Source organism: Pleurodeles waltl, chromosome 2_1, assembly GCF_031143425.1.
Source record: "Pleurodeles waltl isolate 20211129_DDA chromosome 2_1, aPleWal1.hap1.20221129, whole genome shotgun sequence".
NCBI classification, from domain to species: Eukaryota; Metazoa; Chordata; class Amphibia; order Caudata; family Salamandridae; genus Pleurodeles; species Pleurodeles waltl.
This window is the reverse complement of record NC_090438.1, coordinates 180,737,486-180,754,409: the sequence shown is the minus strand read 5'-3', so window position 1 is coordinate 180,754,409 and position 16,924 is coordinate 180,737,486. Positions and strand designations below refer to the sequence as shown.

Sequence of the window (16,924 nt, the reverse complement as noted above, 5' to 3'; positions counted from 1 at the left end):
ATTGGCATCAAAAATGTTGACGCTAATCCTGCAAAGCTCATTGAGGCCCACTGTAAACAATGCGGTGCCTCTTTTTAACGCCTGCTTTGAGCAGGCGTTAAAAGTGCCGGAAGAAATGATGCAAAGAAATCTCTTAGATTTTTTTGTGCTATTTTTTTGCCCCCCCCCCACTGGGGAACATCTGTATACATTATGCCTGACGGTGGAATAACATAGCACAACAGGTTACAAAGTGGCGCAATGCTTGCATTGTGCCACTTTGTAAATCTGGCACTGCAATCTTGGCCTCGTTGGGCCACATTAGCGTAAAAAAAAATGGCACTAATGTGGCAGAAGGAGGCACTAGGGGCTCTTAAATCTGCCCCTCAGTCACTTGCTGGGTGAGTTCGGAGGAACCCACTGGTAGTTAAGGTTGTGTAAGTCCCAGGACCAAACTGCAACAGTCGGACCAATTTTACCTGGCTTGTGGGGCTCAGCTGCAGTTGTCCGAGCTGTCCTTGGTGCTGAGTGAGGGAGCAGTGGGTGCTGAAAAATAGTACTTGTGACACTACAAGTCAAATTGCAGGTTGAGTTTGGGGGAGCCTACTAGGGGTTAAGCTTGTGTGGGCCCTGGATCACAGATCACAGGCAGAACAGCTCCACCTAGTTCCACCTAGTTCCACCTAGCTCGGGTGCAGAGATGTGCTTGGCTATTCGTAGTGCTGAACGGGAACTGCGGTTGCTGGCTTTACCACTGAGATGGTGCATGAAAGGAAACAGATGCAAAAGCTTGACTACTGAGCCACTGGTGACATCACATACATGTGTTGCGGTGTCACCTTGGCAATACCTCAGAGGGCTTGATGGCCATCGCTTCTTTGGTTCTGGTAGGTGATTTTTACCTGCAGTGAGCAGGGGACTGCTGCCATTAGCCTAAAGGAGTCTGGTCTTGCCTTTGGCTCACAGAGGGTCCCCCCTTGCTGGGGGAACTGATCTATGGTCCAGGACTAGCCACAGTCAAGCAGTTGCAGGAAGGTTGCCACAGGTTTAAGGTTTCATACCTTTGGTTTGTGCAGGTTCCTGTTGTCATTGATGCGGGTCTCCTCTTGTCTTTTCTTTGCAAGCTGTTGCAGATCTGAGGTTCTGGTGCCAAGGGTGCTCCTTAAATCCTTGATTTAGAGGGGTTAGGAGTATGGGTGCAAGTAGCTAATGGGCTACTAGCCCTAGCAGCTATTCCGCCCTTGAGGTGACCACATCCAGTGGGTTGTGGCACCTTTTCTACTCAGAACCCTCCATTTTGCCACTTTTCAAGATGGCAGAAGTCTTCCTTGGCCGAACAGACCTGGCTGCCCACCCTAGAGGTGTGGCTAGCCTTCTGTAGGTGTACGCCTCCTAACTGGCTTTCCTGTCTACCAAGGTTCAAATGTGGCCGGGCAGGGGTGGCTTTGTTCTCCACTGGGTGACAACCTGCTTGCACATCAGAGGAAGTGTGGCCTTTGAAGCTCACCGCCTTGATGTGCCACTTCACTTGCCTTCCTGGAAGGGAGGGCGGTGTGACCTCCTTCCTGTCCAGGCCATTGTCCTGACTATTGGGAGTGTTCACACTTCTGCTCAGAGGGTCAGAATCCTGTCTTGGCTGCAGCAGCTGCAAGCTGGCAGCCAAAGCACAGGAAAACTAAGGCAACTTAGAGGTTGCTCTCTGGGTCCATGCCACATCAACCTCAACACAAGATTTGTGTCAGGGGTGTGAGAAGGCACGTTGTTTGATACCAAACATGACCCATTTCGGTGGTACCATAATGGAGCTGGCGACCTTGGGTTTGCCCGGGTGCCAGCCCATGTTGTCCTATCAACCGTTCACTTATAGTAGCCTTCCATGGAAAAGGTAACTATAGGGACATAGCAGCTTGTACTTATATGTTCACACCATTAATATAATGTATCCTGCCTTCTGGGCTCAGGAGGCCTTCCTTAGGGGTGACTGACATATATTAAAGATAGTGCTCTGGCTGTGTCACACATGGTATGGGCACAGTTGAGTTTGAGCAGTTTACACAGCTCCTGCAATCTGCAATGACAGACCTACTGTCAGTAGTTTACTTGGGTCTCTCAGGGTGGCAAAACAAATGCTTCAGGCCCTGGTGACCCCTTTAACACCCATGCCCTGGGTACCACTAGTACCATATACTAAGAATTTATAAGGGAATAAAGTACTTGCCAATTGAGGATACCAATTTGACATTGGTCACCAGTTGCCAGAAAATCATCCACCTTCAAGCTGCTTTGTATCCCCCACAAAGCAATACATGGAACAAGACCACTTTTCATCAGGAATAAAATCACAAAATACATTCATAAAAGAAACCTCAGTTCAAGATTGTCACCTTGCCACAAAACACCACCATAGAAGAAAAAGACAATAGATGGTACATCTTTCTCTGTTCAAGCGGCCAAACTATGAAATTCATTACCCACAAATATAAGATCCACTGATAACTATCCTATATGCAGAAGACTACTCAAGAGTTGGCTCTTTCCTACATAACCACTATACTCAAACAGTAATGGACTACATATCCTTGTATAAGTAAACACTTATAATTTTGTTATATGTATTTCTAGATATGTGTATTTCTTTGTATACATAGGTATAACTATTTTATATTAAAATAAATACATAAACCTTACGCCTGTTTTAACAAATAGATATTTTATTTACTGTTAAATGTATATATGTATGTGTAGATGTATGTATGATTTTATATATATATATATATATATACATATATATATATATATATATACATATATATATATTATTTTTTTACCTACTGCAATAGATAAAATAAAAACCGAGACTCTAAAGCATCTAATCAAACAACTTATATATGAACTATGCAATATATATGCAATATATATATGCAATATATATGTATGAATGCATGTATATATATATATATGTGTATATCATTGTACGCCTAACATGTTCATAAGTCACTGCATAGTTCATATATAAGTTGTTTGATTAGATGCTTAAGAGTCTTGGTTTTTATTTTATCTATCACAATAGGTAAATATTATCTTAACTATTATCTACAAGCATTCCGCTATTGAAACATTGAGGGAAGATAAAATAATGTTATAAAAGTACACAGATAAACTAACTTCAAATACTGCAACTCTTAAAACTCTGTGTTTATACCTTACAACTTAAATCTTAATATAATATATTCCTTACACACATATTCCCTTACTATGTAATTATGTATCTATATATTTATTGCTTTAGTCCAAATGAACAAGAGGAAAAGAAGTTTTCTCTCGAAAGCTTTATTCTGTCTCACTATCACCCTATACCTCTATCAATTTATCTTCTATCTCCACTCTCTGACTCATCCCAAACCCATTCTACTACTTCCAAAAGAACCCTTTCTAGACTCTTCCCTAATCTATCCCTCCTGGATCACCCCAAACCTCAATTTGATCTCCCAAACAACCCTATTAAATTCTCCCTCATTTATCTCTCCCTTAACTCTTCCCAAACCCCATTTTGCTTCTATGATCTCCCCAATCCCTTTCTGCAGACTCTTCCCTCCTCCACCTCTCCTTTACTCATCCCAAACCTTATCTTGCTACTATGATCTCCCAATTAACACTTCTGGATTCTTCCCTCCTCTATACCTCCATTATTCTATTCAATCCAACTTTCAGACTCATGTCCTCCGCTCAAATTAAATCATACCTCCCTATACTATACTAATACTGTACTCATATTCCCCTATACTAACCCACTACTAATCCTTCTGGGTTCCGGAGTAGCGTGTTACTCGCCGAAAAGCACTTTAATGCCTCATCGGGGGTAGTAAGCCCTATATAAATACAATTACAATTTACCTATTTAGGGAGAGAGCACTGGCACGCTGACCTGATTAGCAGGCTCCAGTGCACTGTCAGAGGCATAACCAACAGCATCTAGAGCAAAAGTGTGGGAGTGACCACCAAAAAAAAGGGCTCTTTCTTCCAAATATATTTTGCAGAAAAGATATAGGAATTTCAGAGGGGAGCAGCCCCCAAGCCCTAAAGCAAAAAGCCCCCCCCCGGCTGACTGTATTTTAAGACTGCAGCATTCCTGTTTTCAGCTTGGTTGCCGGTACTAACCTCATGGCACTTCAGGTAAAATGAGTATCGGCCTTTTACTTCTTTGTGTTATGGGAAGTCTGATGTCTCCTAACCCACTAATGACAAAAGTAAATATAAAAATCCTGCTGTAGTGTAAAGCAAAAAAAAAATGTGTAGATACAATCCATGAATGAGATAGAGAATTAAGGGCCATATGTACGAAAGCTTTTTCCCATAGACACAGAATGTGTAAAATCCTTTCGTACATCTGGCCCTAAATGTGGGATGACCGGTCTGCTTTTCATATACAAAATAGTTCCTCATGCTTTCCACAAAAAGCAAAAGGCCACATCTAAGATGACAGAAAGACATGAGAATAAAATGCTACTGTGTGATGATCCACAATGCGTTTAACAGTGTATTGAGCCGAAGAAGAATGACCTGAATCCTCTTTCTAAATGTATGGAGTATGTATTGAATACAATATGTTTTCCAAAATGCTGCAAGCACCATTATGTGACACACCTAATTCTGGTGTAAGCACCTTTACACCTGTAACCTAAAAACATTCATACATTACCATTCTTTTGTGAAATTTATAATGTATTCAGTATTGCCATATTAAAGACACAGTTGAAGCCAGACCTATTGCCTTTGCCAATGCTTTAGCGCACACTCCAGCTGCTCAGACAGTGGCCATGGGCTGCTTGCTTGCCGTTCCTTTCATCTACAGTGCACCGCTTAATGCACGGTCACTGTCTCTAAACAAAGCGACCATCATGGAATGGTATTAGCTATTGCGTATAATTGTTTTACCGCTCCAAGATGCCCAACACGCTGGTTCTTTAAGTTACAGACATGCTGAAACTTAAAAACAATTAGACACTATGTACAACACCGTTGCAAGATTGCCACACACTCCTATGTTTAATTTTGCAGGTGCAGGCATATGCCCTCTATGTTTAGGCAGCTGGAGATTTTTTCTACTTGTATTCTTTTAATTTATCTTGCATATATTGTTGAGAGAGAGAGAGTGTGTGTGTGTGTGTGTGTGCGCGCGCTTTATTGTGGTTGTTCAAGTGGATGTAAGAATGAGTTAGTCAGTGGATAAATGAATGCCTGAGTGAAAGGAAAAGTTATACAATTCATGTATGGTGTCTTAAGAACCTAAACCGATCAATGACAGAAGATCTAGTGTCACTGTTGCATATTCAAACCATTAGTAAATTATTGTGCTGATCTAGTAGTGTGCCAAAGTGGGAAATGTATAGTAAAAGTTACATTTCTGTTGTCTCCTGCAAAACAGCAGTTTTATGGTCTGAAGCATAAAAAACCTTAACGATGCAACCTACGATGGTACTCTAAAAAGGACATTTATTGCGTTTGCATTTCAAAAATCCTCTACTCCAGGTTGCAGGGCCCCAATGCGGTTCCTGGTAAATGTTTCAAAAGGCTTCCTTCGAGTTAGAATTTTGTTTCATTAAATCAAGGACATCTATAGAGAGTACTAATGGCCTGCCTTGGTTTTCTGGAATGAGATTTTATGAGTGGCTGGATCGAATTACGCACGAAAGTCAATGGGGGTGTTCGAAACTCTTGCCAGGGAGCACGCGGTGTGTGCGTACAGTAAACATTACCGAACAATTACCGTATTTTATTAGCATATTTCAATTCCGAGGGGGCGAGTTTTCACCTCCTATGAGGAGGGAATCACTGGACGTGGCCATCGAACATTCTGTTGCGAAATATTTCAAAGTGACCGCTGCCTCGGGTGAAAGAGGAGCCGGGGTAATAAGACTTGAATGGGAGATTTATGGGAGGGCGGAATTCCATGCCTCAAACAGAGTACCTCAGTTTGTGGTAGTGATGCGGAGGAGTGGGGGTGGAGTGGGGGGGGGGGGGGGGGGAGAGGGGCTGCTTCTAGACATGCTCTGCCACGTGGCTCGGAGCTTTAAATAGGGGTGAAGTGCAATTCAGACCTCTGGGAATAGGTTACAGGGCTCGACGGGGTGGTCTTTCAAAGTGGGCCGTGTTTCTGGTTACAGTACCGAGCCTTCGGGAGATATATCTCGCGCAAATGCAGGAAATCGAGGCGACAGCAAACATCAGTGTGTGTCAAAGGGTCATACCTGCCACATATGCGCATGACACACGTGCGTTGATTGTGCACTCATGCGCGCCCTTGTATGAGCATTTTATAGCGCTTTGCTTACTCTTTTGCGAGGCATAAGCGCTTTCAGTGCGGTCTCATTTCATCATTTATATAGTGCTACATAAACATACCCCGCTTGACGTGGTGAAGCGCTCCTATTTGTATCGGGGTCCTGGCAGCACCTTAGAATAAGAGCGTTGGCGCGCCTCATGAATACCCCCCCCCCCCTTTCCAGAACCAATGCAGGTAACCCCCTGCTGTGCCATGATTGTGTAGCACAGTCGGGATAGCATAGCGCCTCGCCATTTTTACTGTGGATAAAGCGCATTCCTCGTCTCACGCCTTCCTTTATTTGTTGCCGCACACTGGCGGCTCGTCTCCTGTAGGAAGTTGCACGGCTCCTGTTCTCACCAGGGCAGACCAGACTGGGGGGACTCTACCTCCATGTAAACAATCGGGGAGTCTGAGCTGCAGAGAGCCGCGCGCACAGATGGCACTGGGCTGGGCTCGCGGCCCGAAGGGGCTGAGACATGCTATTCCTGGAGCCGGGCACACCCATCCACGGGCACAGGCAGTAAACAGACTGGTCAGTGGAGCTGTGCGCGCAGATGGCAGCATGGCAGAGGGTGTGTGCCAGGGCAGATGCACCAAAGCAGAGCAGAAGCGCACAGTACAGGAGTCCAGAGGGTAGGGGTATAACACAGGATGCCAAAGGGCAGAGGTCAAGCAGAAGATGCCAAAGTGCAGAGGTAAAGTCCAAGAAACCATTGTCAAAAGAATAGTGGAGGACACAAGACAAGAGCTATAGCACGAGATACGAAAGACCAAACGTGTTGTACAAATACCAAACGCCAGAAGTAAATAGTAAAATGGCAAATGTCAGAGGTAAAATATAAGATGGCAAAGGACAGAGGTATAGCAGAGGCACAAGATGTCACAGGGCAGAGATACAGTACAAGATACCAGAGGTATAATACTACAGAATGCCAAAGGACAGAGCTATAGTACAAGTTGCCAGGGGCCAGCGATATGGCAGAAGATGCCTAAAGGGAGGGGTAAAGTCAAAGGATAGGTCTATGGTACAAGATTCCAATAGGCAGGGGTAAGGTCGAAGGACAGGTCTATGGTACAAGATTAAAAAAGGTAGGGGTAAGGTCAAAGGACAGGTCTATGGTACAAGATTCCAAAAGGTAGGGGTAAGATCAAAGGACAGGTCTATGGTACAAGATTCCAAAAGGCAGGGGTAAGGCCAAAGGACAGGTCTATGGTACAAGTTGCCTAAAGGCAGGGGTAAGGTCAAGGACAGGTCTATGGTACAAGTTGCCTAAAGGCAGGGGTACGGTCATAGGACAGGTCTATGGTACAAGATTCCAAAGAACTAGGTGTAGTACAACATACTAAAGGACTAAGATATAGTTCAAGATGCCAAAGGGCACAGTTTTAGTACATAAATACCAAAAGGAAAAAGTTTAGTACGTAGTGCCAAAGGTCAGAGGTACAGCACAAGATGCCAAAGGGTAGAGGCACAGTCAAATATACCACAGGCCTGGGGTTACGTACCAGATACCGAAGGCCAGAAGTCACGTACAAGATGCCAAAGCAGAGGTATAATATGAAAAGCCAAAGTGCAAAGGTAAGGTGTAAGATGCCACAGGGCAGAGGTACAGTAGAAGGTTTTTACTTGCATCGCCCCGTACTGCAGAGCTGGAGAGGGCTGCAGGTAGCAAGCAGAGCGGGGTCAGTAATGGGAAGGGCTGACCATGCACACTCCATAACCTCGCAGGATACCCCACCTGCAGGATATCAGAGGCGTTGGAATGATAGTACTTATCCATCACTTGAGCCCGGTCATGTCTTCCCAAGCTCCAAAGCCTGGCAGTAGCTGCTCTGGGTACCAAGGGAAGCATCAGGCCTTGCAAGGGCTCGGAAGACCACTGCCCTGCGACATTCACAGAAGCATACGCAGACCCCCAATCCACACCACTGACAGCTGTGAAAGACCACTCCTGCCAACAAGCAAAGTATGTGTGCCCTGAAGCACTTACTGATCAACCTCCTAAAAAATCCCCCACCGTTCTGATGATGCTAGCAGCTGACCACGCCATTGGATGACACCCAAGGAACTCTGAAGTCTGGAAAAAGGAGTCACTGAGCTGCTGCGCAGTCTGAAGCCAATGAAATCTTAGACACAAACAGTGCTAGAAAGAAGCTGGATCCTGCCAGACCCTGGTTCCAGCAGCTATTCTGGGCTGGATCCCAGGGAAACATGCTGAATTTGTCGTGGTGTCATTTACCGACAGCAGGACACATTTCAGCAGCAGTTCGGCGCAGCAACCTGCAGGCAAGTAAAGGGGATTTCTTATTTACTCTTCCTCCTGGGCCCAAATCAAAAGCCTGATTTAAAGGCCCTAACACCTAAACTCAAAAGAAATGGATGGGAACAAAAGAGCACGGCTTGTAATCACTTCACAAGTGCTTAGCCAAACTTCGATTTGGAGGCAGGTTTTTAACTTTGTTAAAACTCTCTATGTAAGATATGTGCTTGCATTGTTGGAATGTAAGCTATATCTGCCTGTGTGAGTAATTACATAAATATCTCTACAGAAGGTGTTTTAAGCTGTAAAATAGTTTAGAATGCATCTTTTTGACAAATTAAGTAATCTACAAAAGATTTGCTGTAGAACATGGCCTTGGTGCCATTTTTTATGCAGCAGATTTTGATAAATGTATGTGTTGAATGTCAGATTCTGCTTTTCAAGCTCTGCCCCTCATGACTTCACCCTCTTTTCCCTGCCACACTTTGACACCTAATTTATGTGGTCCAGGAGTAATTTTTTCCAATTTCAGCACTGTCCTCGATCTCATGCAACAGACACTGCCCTGGTTAATGTCTGTGAAGACTACTTAGTAGTTGCAGGCCTGGGCTCGCTCTGCATTCACAGTCCTCGATCAATTCATGGTCCACTGTGACCAGAATTCCTCCTTAACCACCCTCAGTCGCAAGAATACATCTTGGGCCATGCCCGTAAGTGGTTCAGAGCCTTCCATTCAAATCACAGCCACTGCTCTCTTTTGTGAGCCTTTAAATACTTGCTTGTTCTGCTAGCTCCACCTACTCATTGGTCAGCACACACAGTCCTTTTTTATGTCCTAGTGCCCATGATACCTTTGAGTGGACATGCACTCAAGAAATAACCATTCATTTACTCACAGCCAAAAAGTTAGACATGGGACTCCAAAGCTCCACATCCAATCTGGTCCCTAGGAATCTCTATAGGCCTCCCTCCTCAACGCAACATACATGTAACAGGTTCATGGACCTCCTAAGATCCAGCAACATCCACTGCCAATCATATGCCAGCAAGGGAAAAACATCCTTGAACGCCATGAGGAAGAAGGACTAATTCTGGAATGTAGCCAGAAGATGTCAGGCCAGGAGAGGCTTGGATGGACCACACTAGCCATAAACTCAAGGATTGCAAGTCTACAATACTAGTCCCTGGCAGCTCCCCTCAGTTAAACAGATGAACTCATTTCACCCTGCATCCACCTTCTTCAGAGGCACAGTACCCATCAATGCCACGATAAGAAGCCTATTAACTCTCAGGTAAGCAGATTAAAATGCTTTGCAATACCAAGAATGTATATCTGTTATTCATAGGAAACGCTCTCTAGCTATGCATTTTCATCATTCTTGTTAATGAAATATGATCTTGTGATGCCTGACCATTTTCAATGGAGAAGTGGATATAATGTACCATATGTATTTACTTCTATTATTAATATGTACAACATTGCACACTTTATGGTAAGAACTGAACATTTTATTTATCACTATGCAGGGTAGGTTTTTGTTCATATGAAGGATGTGGGCCCTGATGAAGACAATGTGAAGTTCAAACTTAACAAAAAAAACACTGTAAACTGTTCTCTGGTGCAGCTTTGCTACTAATGAATGTTCTCCAATTTCTTAATGATTCATTTCTGTATATTTCATTTTCAACTCCCTTGCTTGTTTCAAACTTAACCAATTGTCTATTACGTGGTCTGATGTATGCGTATGTATGTTTGATCACCATTCTTAAAAACATTTCATTTTTACCATCAGTGTATCACTCATAGGAATATTTTTCAATGATAACCCCTCCCTATAAATCTTTAAGATCTGATTTGGAGATGGCCAGACAAGGTTCTCCATCAGTAACATGACTGAGTACTGTCTATCAAACTCTCCGCCGAGTTAGATACAGGGTAAGCTTCCGCCCTGATGCCTATTACTGAAGTAACTTCGTTACACTGTATTTAACTTTAAGGAAAGGTGAGCAATTCTGTTTAATTAAGACTTCATTGGCTTTTCTCAAATCACACTATAGAAGAGGTACTACCTTATATGTCTCGATGAAGACTCCATTTCAATTTTAACCTTGGAGTCGATGTACATGTTTGTTGACTTTAATCAAAGTTTACCAAGGGTGGAACCCTCAAGGTCACTTGAGACCTGGGCTCCAAAACAATGTTCTCTAATTTATGCATGCTAAGTCAACAGTTGTTTTTTGTAATTAACACTGGACACTATTTGTCCAGTATTGTCACACCAATCACTAACACTGAACCATTTACAAAGAGCACATACTGTTGTTCAAAAATTGGTTGTGTAAATATCAGTATTTTATATAAATATCTGTATTGTATGTGAATGACTATATGCAAGGATTGCACAGGCTTGTGCATTTAAACATATGGGTAAATAAGAAATATCTGTTCTTTTTTCAATTTGCGTAAGATCACTTTTCATTTTTTAAGCCTAAGGAGCAAAGGCTTTCAGCTTCCCCAAGAAGGCCAGCATTTCCTTCAAAGCTCTACACCTCACATACAAACACACCGAACATCCATGAAAAGGTTCACACCCTCGCCACCCTGACCAAACAAACCTGCTAGTGGTCCCAGACATCAGTTGCAGGAGCAGAGAACATAGACATGTCTCTGACACTGGCATCTACGTCTCCCAGAAAATCACAAGTCCCAACCTTTAGCTTTTTAAATGAAAACACTCATGATGGTTCATTCCAAGGAGTGAGACGGAGGTTGCACGCCAGCGACATGTGATATGGAATACCTAGCTAAATGTACCTCAAAGCTCCTCACCTGTACCTAACAGTTAAACCTTACAGCCCTTCTTGCACCGACCAAACCGTGGGTCATAAAATAACTAAGAGACATAGGCAGCCCCTCTGATGTCCTCTACAATATAACTATCTTGGCTTGAAGAGACTCAGTGGTTGCCACATGACCAAGTAACTGTAGATACACCTAGGATACATTTTGTAGTTGGGTATCGACTGTCGACTGAAGGTGACACACTGTGTGTTCAGATGCGCAGAGATATTCCTTATGATATCATTTTGATTGCCTTGCTTTTACTGTAGGACCTTGAGTGGATGGCATTTGTCCTGATGAGACTCGACAAATGACTCCTGGGTCGAAACGTCAGCATCACTTCCTTTGGTGCATTTAGCATGTTAGTATACGCTCGGAGACACTGGACATACACAGACAGGATCTCACCAGTTTTCAGTTTTTCAACCTCAGGAGGAACCCGGGGCGGCTCCTTCATTAGGGCGGAGAAGCGTTGCTCCTCCGCCACCACCGGCAGCTGCAAACCTTTTACCAAAAAACAACAATAATAAATCATGTTTATTATCGTTTTTTGGTAAAAGAGGAGGGCCACAGGCTGTGACGAGCACTGAGAGGGAGCGCACAGCACTCCACCTCACTGCACATATATGTTTGGCCTGCCGTCTCGGGCCAGCCAAACACACATGCGCAGTGTGCTCTCTCCAGCCCGGCACTGTGTTGTCGGGCTGGAGAACGCCTGCACAGGCTCCCAGTCTGCCTAGGAGCACCCAGGCTGGGCGCTCACAGCCAATCCTGAAGCTGCTCTCAGCAGTGTCAGGATTGGCTGTGGGGCAGGCTGGGAGCCTGTGCCTGCTGAGGAGAAGCAGATGGAGCGGTGCGGTGATAAAGGTGTTACATTTTTGTTTTTTTAATTTAATTTGTATTCCCCCCCAGCCCTGCCCCTTCCGTGCGCCACGACTGGGAGCAACCACGGGAATATTCAGTGTCTTGTTAAATACTGTGTTATACATTTTTGTTCACACTTTGAGCCTTGTGTTGTCTGCACTAACAGATCTTCGTAAAGTATTTTGCAATTTATGAGCTATATGTTGTTCCTAGACAACAAATGTACTCCTATTCAGATAAGAAGGTGTCCTGTACCATTTTTCTGACATAATTGAGACTACACACACTTGTTTAAATAAATAATAAATGAGTCCCACGGGACTTTTGTTGGAACATAATACAGTTCCCCTGGTTCTCGTGGGCATACAGGGTTGTCCTTGTTCTGTTTACACCATAACAGAATGAGGCCAGCTCTGGGGAGTACAGAGCGGGTATACTGCTTATCGTGCATGTTATAGATGAGAGGTACATCATTTAGTATGTATGTAAGAATACTACATCCCTATCTGCTACTGCCCTTGGAGAAAGAAGGTTCACACAGGATGAGGGCAGGCTCTGGAGAGTGCTGTGCGTACATCCGGCAGAGGGCGCGTGCCTCTAAATGAGATCTGCCAAGGTAACGGTACCACCCAGAATACATGGACTGATGTAATTGGGGAAAAAGGTGGACACAGAATGGGGCATCATTGGGAAGTATTATATTGTATGCATGGCATGGGGGTACGCCTCTACCGGTGTTCTCTCAGAGCGGGGGTACCATCTAGTATGTGTGGAAGATGCTGTGGGCGAGGCTCGGAGATGTCCCTCAGCCCTACCCAGTGTCTGGTGTAGGGGAAAGGTGCCCGCAGTGGTGGCGAGGACGCTTGCACGCACAGGGCGCCTATCTGTGCATGCAACCCCATGGGGCGGAAGCGCAGCTCAGTGGGACTCAGAGCAATCCATGGTGCCCCGCTGGAAGTGACCCTGCTGGAGGACACAGGGTGTACACGGACAGGGGTCAGCGCCCTGCGCACACGTCACATGATCTACCTCCACGTCACATCTCTTCTGGCACAGCTACACGTCCGTGCTTTGCGCCACCTGCACACGTGGTGTCCGGGGTCACACAGTGTTAACAGACAAGGTTAGTGATGACGGGCACTTGACATGCACAATACACAGGTTCGTGCACAGCACTCCGCATACAGATGGCATGTGTTGCGGGCTCAGACTTGCCTTCCATGCAGCACTGATTGACAGCGCTTGTCCTGGAGGGCACACACACGTGCAGACAAGGGTCGTGGGAGGGAGAGCACGTCATAGACATGGCTGGCACGGGGACCCCTTCTGCCTGCTCTCATGATGTGCCCGGGTGCACCCGCGGTAAACAGACGGGGGTCAGTGCATACTGCATGGGCGTCGCACCTGTGTATGAGGTCTCAGGTGGCACAGGTGCAGAACAATGCTGGCCTCGGTTCTCAGTCACCTGTGCACCGGGGGACACATAGTATAGACAGCGAGGGGTCAGTGGCTGGCAGAGTTGTGCGCACAGACAACATGTGACTGTGCAGAGGGCACGAATGCCGAAGAAGGATAGACTGTCGCATCCCTCCTGCCGTAGCATTGGCACTGCTTGCACTGGAGGACAAAAGGTGCCAACATCGTGGGCGGCTGCATACATACGGCACAGGGCGCCTGCCTCTGCACGAAATCCCTTAAAGCACATGCGCTTCGACGCCTCGTCAGGGGTAGTAAGCGCTATATAAATACTATTACAATTACATATGATATCCTCGTTGTCAATCACACCCCTCCAGAGGACGTCGGTGTCAGGGGGCACGAAGAGCTGGGGACGGGAGCGGGGCAGACGGGTCAGAGCTGTGCATAGGTCTCTGCACGGGGTCTCGGGAGGCAGGTGTCAGTGCACAGGAGGGACGGAGGCAGGTGTCAGTCACACTTCTGTGGGGCACAAGGGGAAGGGAGGACGGTGTCAGCCACACTTCTGTGGTGCACAGTAGGGAGGGAGGCAGGTGTCAGTCACACTTCTGCGGTGCACGGGGGGAGGGAGGCAGGTGTCAGTGCACAGGAGTGAGGGAGGCAGGTGTCAGTCACACTTCTGCGGGGCACAGGAGGGAGGGAGGCAGGTGTCAGTCACACTTCTGCGGTGCACAGGGGGGAGGGAGGCTGTGACTGCTGGGGCCGGAGGGGACACGCAGTGTGTGTAAACAAACGAGTAGCGGGGATAAGGTGCAAGTGAAAGGCATCTGTCGGTGGGTAGGAGGGATCCCGCGGGGCTGCGGTGCGTGCACTGATTCCCCGCCTCTCAGTCACCCTGCACAGGCGGCACTCACCCGTCGAGTCAGGCACGGTGGTGATCCCGTTGGCGTGCGGCTGCTGCTGAGTCAGCGGTCGGTGCATGCTGGAGGAGAGACAACAAGGGCGGGAAGCGAAGGGCACAGACACACAGGTGACGGCGGTTCACAGGGCTGTCCCGCCGCGGATCAGGTGTGCCCCGGGCTCGCATGCCACCGCTCGCAGCCCCTGCCCGCTGCCTGCCATGGCAGACCTGTCCATTATGGCATCCCTCTGCCCTGCACCGCGAGGCGCAGTGCGCATGCGCGGGCACAGCGGCAGGGAATGCCTTCTCCAAATTCATTTATAGGACTGGTCTCCAGTCACGTCTGAGGCCAGCGGTAGACACATACGCATCGGGCGTGCAGCAGCACAATGCAATCAACTTGGGCTGTGCGCCAGTGTGCCTACAGATAACATTAGGGTGACCACCTGGCATTGATGCAAATTCTGGACAGGACTGTAAAAAATTCAAGACAAAGGATCAAAATTCAGGACAAAGGGTCAAAATTCAGGGCACGAATTCAAGAACAAATGTCAGTTTTACAGACACACGCAAGGGAGGCCATGCCTCACTATGTTATCAGTGAATTTATTTACTTTTTAACATAGCACTATTTATTCACTGTGGTCTTTTTGTGATTGCCTCCTGGCATGCTACATTCAGGTGTCACATTACGTCCTTGTTCAGTAGTAAATTAATGCCCTTCAGTACTGCACAGGCAAGGCCATCACCCCTACCCAATCTTTCTTGAGGAGAAAGTAACAGCAAATTTTTGATAATGTTTCTGAACGTTTTAAACCCACTGGCAAGCAGTTTGGGAAACATTAAGGTAATTCATCTTATGTAAGTTTAAACACATTGAACAAAAACATCTGGCTTACCCTAACCACCCATAGACTCAATCTAAAAAAAATATAAAGAGGCAGGGCAGATGGTGTGGCCGACAGTTCCACACCTAATGTCAGGATGTGAGGAAGCCACAACTTGTCTGTAGTCTCACAGCACTAGAGTGTATGCCTGGGACTCTACATTTATCTCACAAGTCTACTCTGCACTGACACTCACCACTCTGCATTACTGCACTCTCTGCCACTCTATTGTATGCTACTCCACTCCACTACACTCTATGCTACACTGCCCCATGCCACTGCACTCTGTGCCAATATACTCTAAACAACTGCACAGTATGCCACTGCCCTCTACTCTGCCCCACTGTACTTTACGCCACTGCTCTCTGTGCCACTCTACTCCACTCTACATCACTGCACTGATTCTACTCTGCAACATTGCACTCTCCGCCACTGTACTGTACACCAATCTACTCTGTACTACTGCACTCAATGCCACTGCACTCTATGCTATTCTTCTCTGCTTCACTCCACTCTACAAAATTGCACCCTACAGCACTATACTCTACTATGCACTGCACCACTCTACACTACGCCACTGCACTCTGCCACATGAGTCTACTCTGCACTCTATGCCACTGCACCACACTACACTACTGTACTCTCTGCCACTCTATTGTATGCCACTCTACTCCACCACACTCCATGCCACTCTACTCTGTCCCACGCCACTCCATGCCACTGCACTCTAAATCACTGCACTCTACGCCAATGCACTCTAAAAAACTGCACTGTACCCTGCAACACTGGGCTCTACGCCACTGCTCCTATGCTGCTCTACTCCACTCCACACCACTATGCCATTAACTGTTAGCCATTAACAGCAGCCACTCTGATGTACAGTAGCCAATAACTCTTGCGCAGACGAGACCTATTGGCTTTGCCAGTGTTTGTTAGTACTATGAGGTACCGAGGCCCCTGGAAGAACTGTAAATGTGTAAGTCCTCATTTTAAACATGCATTTGACGCTTCGTCAGGTATAGTAAGCGCTATATAAATACAATTACATCATAATATAGGCTGCAACAAAATGCTCAAATACATTTCGGTTAAATATTAAAAAGTGCTTCTCAAATACAGATTTGAATAATATACAGTTTATACCTAGTACTAACTTTTTTTTATAACACTCCATTAAAACCACACACTCCACAGCTCACCTTGGAACACCCTTAAGGTACCTCTCTAAAAGAAAAAATCTTTGCCATCAGAAAGCTTTAAGTGACTCCTTTGTTTAAAGTCAGTGCAGGTATCAAGCCCCTTTACATTTGCAGATTTACCAGTTTGCACATTTGCATTTCTTTAGGGGAAGGAGACACCCTGGTAAGAAGGCCTTTTCTTATCTGTCTGCCCCTCCCTCCGAGCACAGGAGACTCCCTGCCTTTCAATCCAGCTGGGGAAACTAATCTG

General features: G+C 46.0%; 1 protein-coding gene across 2 annotated transcripts in view; it reads right to left on the bottom strand.

The window, feature by feature from the left end:
• The window catches only part of TMEM255A (transmembrane protein 255A), a 251,261-nt gene extending 236,282 nt beyond the window's left edge, over positions 1 to 14,979 (bottom strand). The window contains exon 1 of one of the 2 annotated variants that reach the window (XM_069212129.1): positions 14,602 to 14,979. In XM_069212129.1, coding sequence (XP_069068230.1) covers positions 14,602 to 14,668 — 67 coding nt within the window. In that variant the 5' untranslated portion in view covers positions 14,669 to 14,979. The remainder of the gene's footprint in view (positions 1 to 14,601) is intronic. The other variant, XM_069212119.1, reaches the window with a different exon arrangement.
• Positions 14,980 to 16,924: the final 1,945 nt, after the last annotated feature.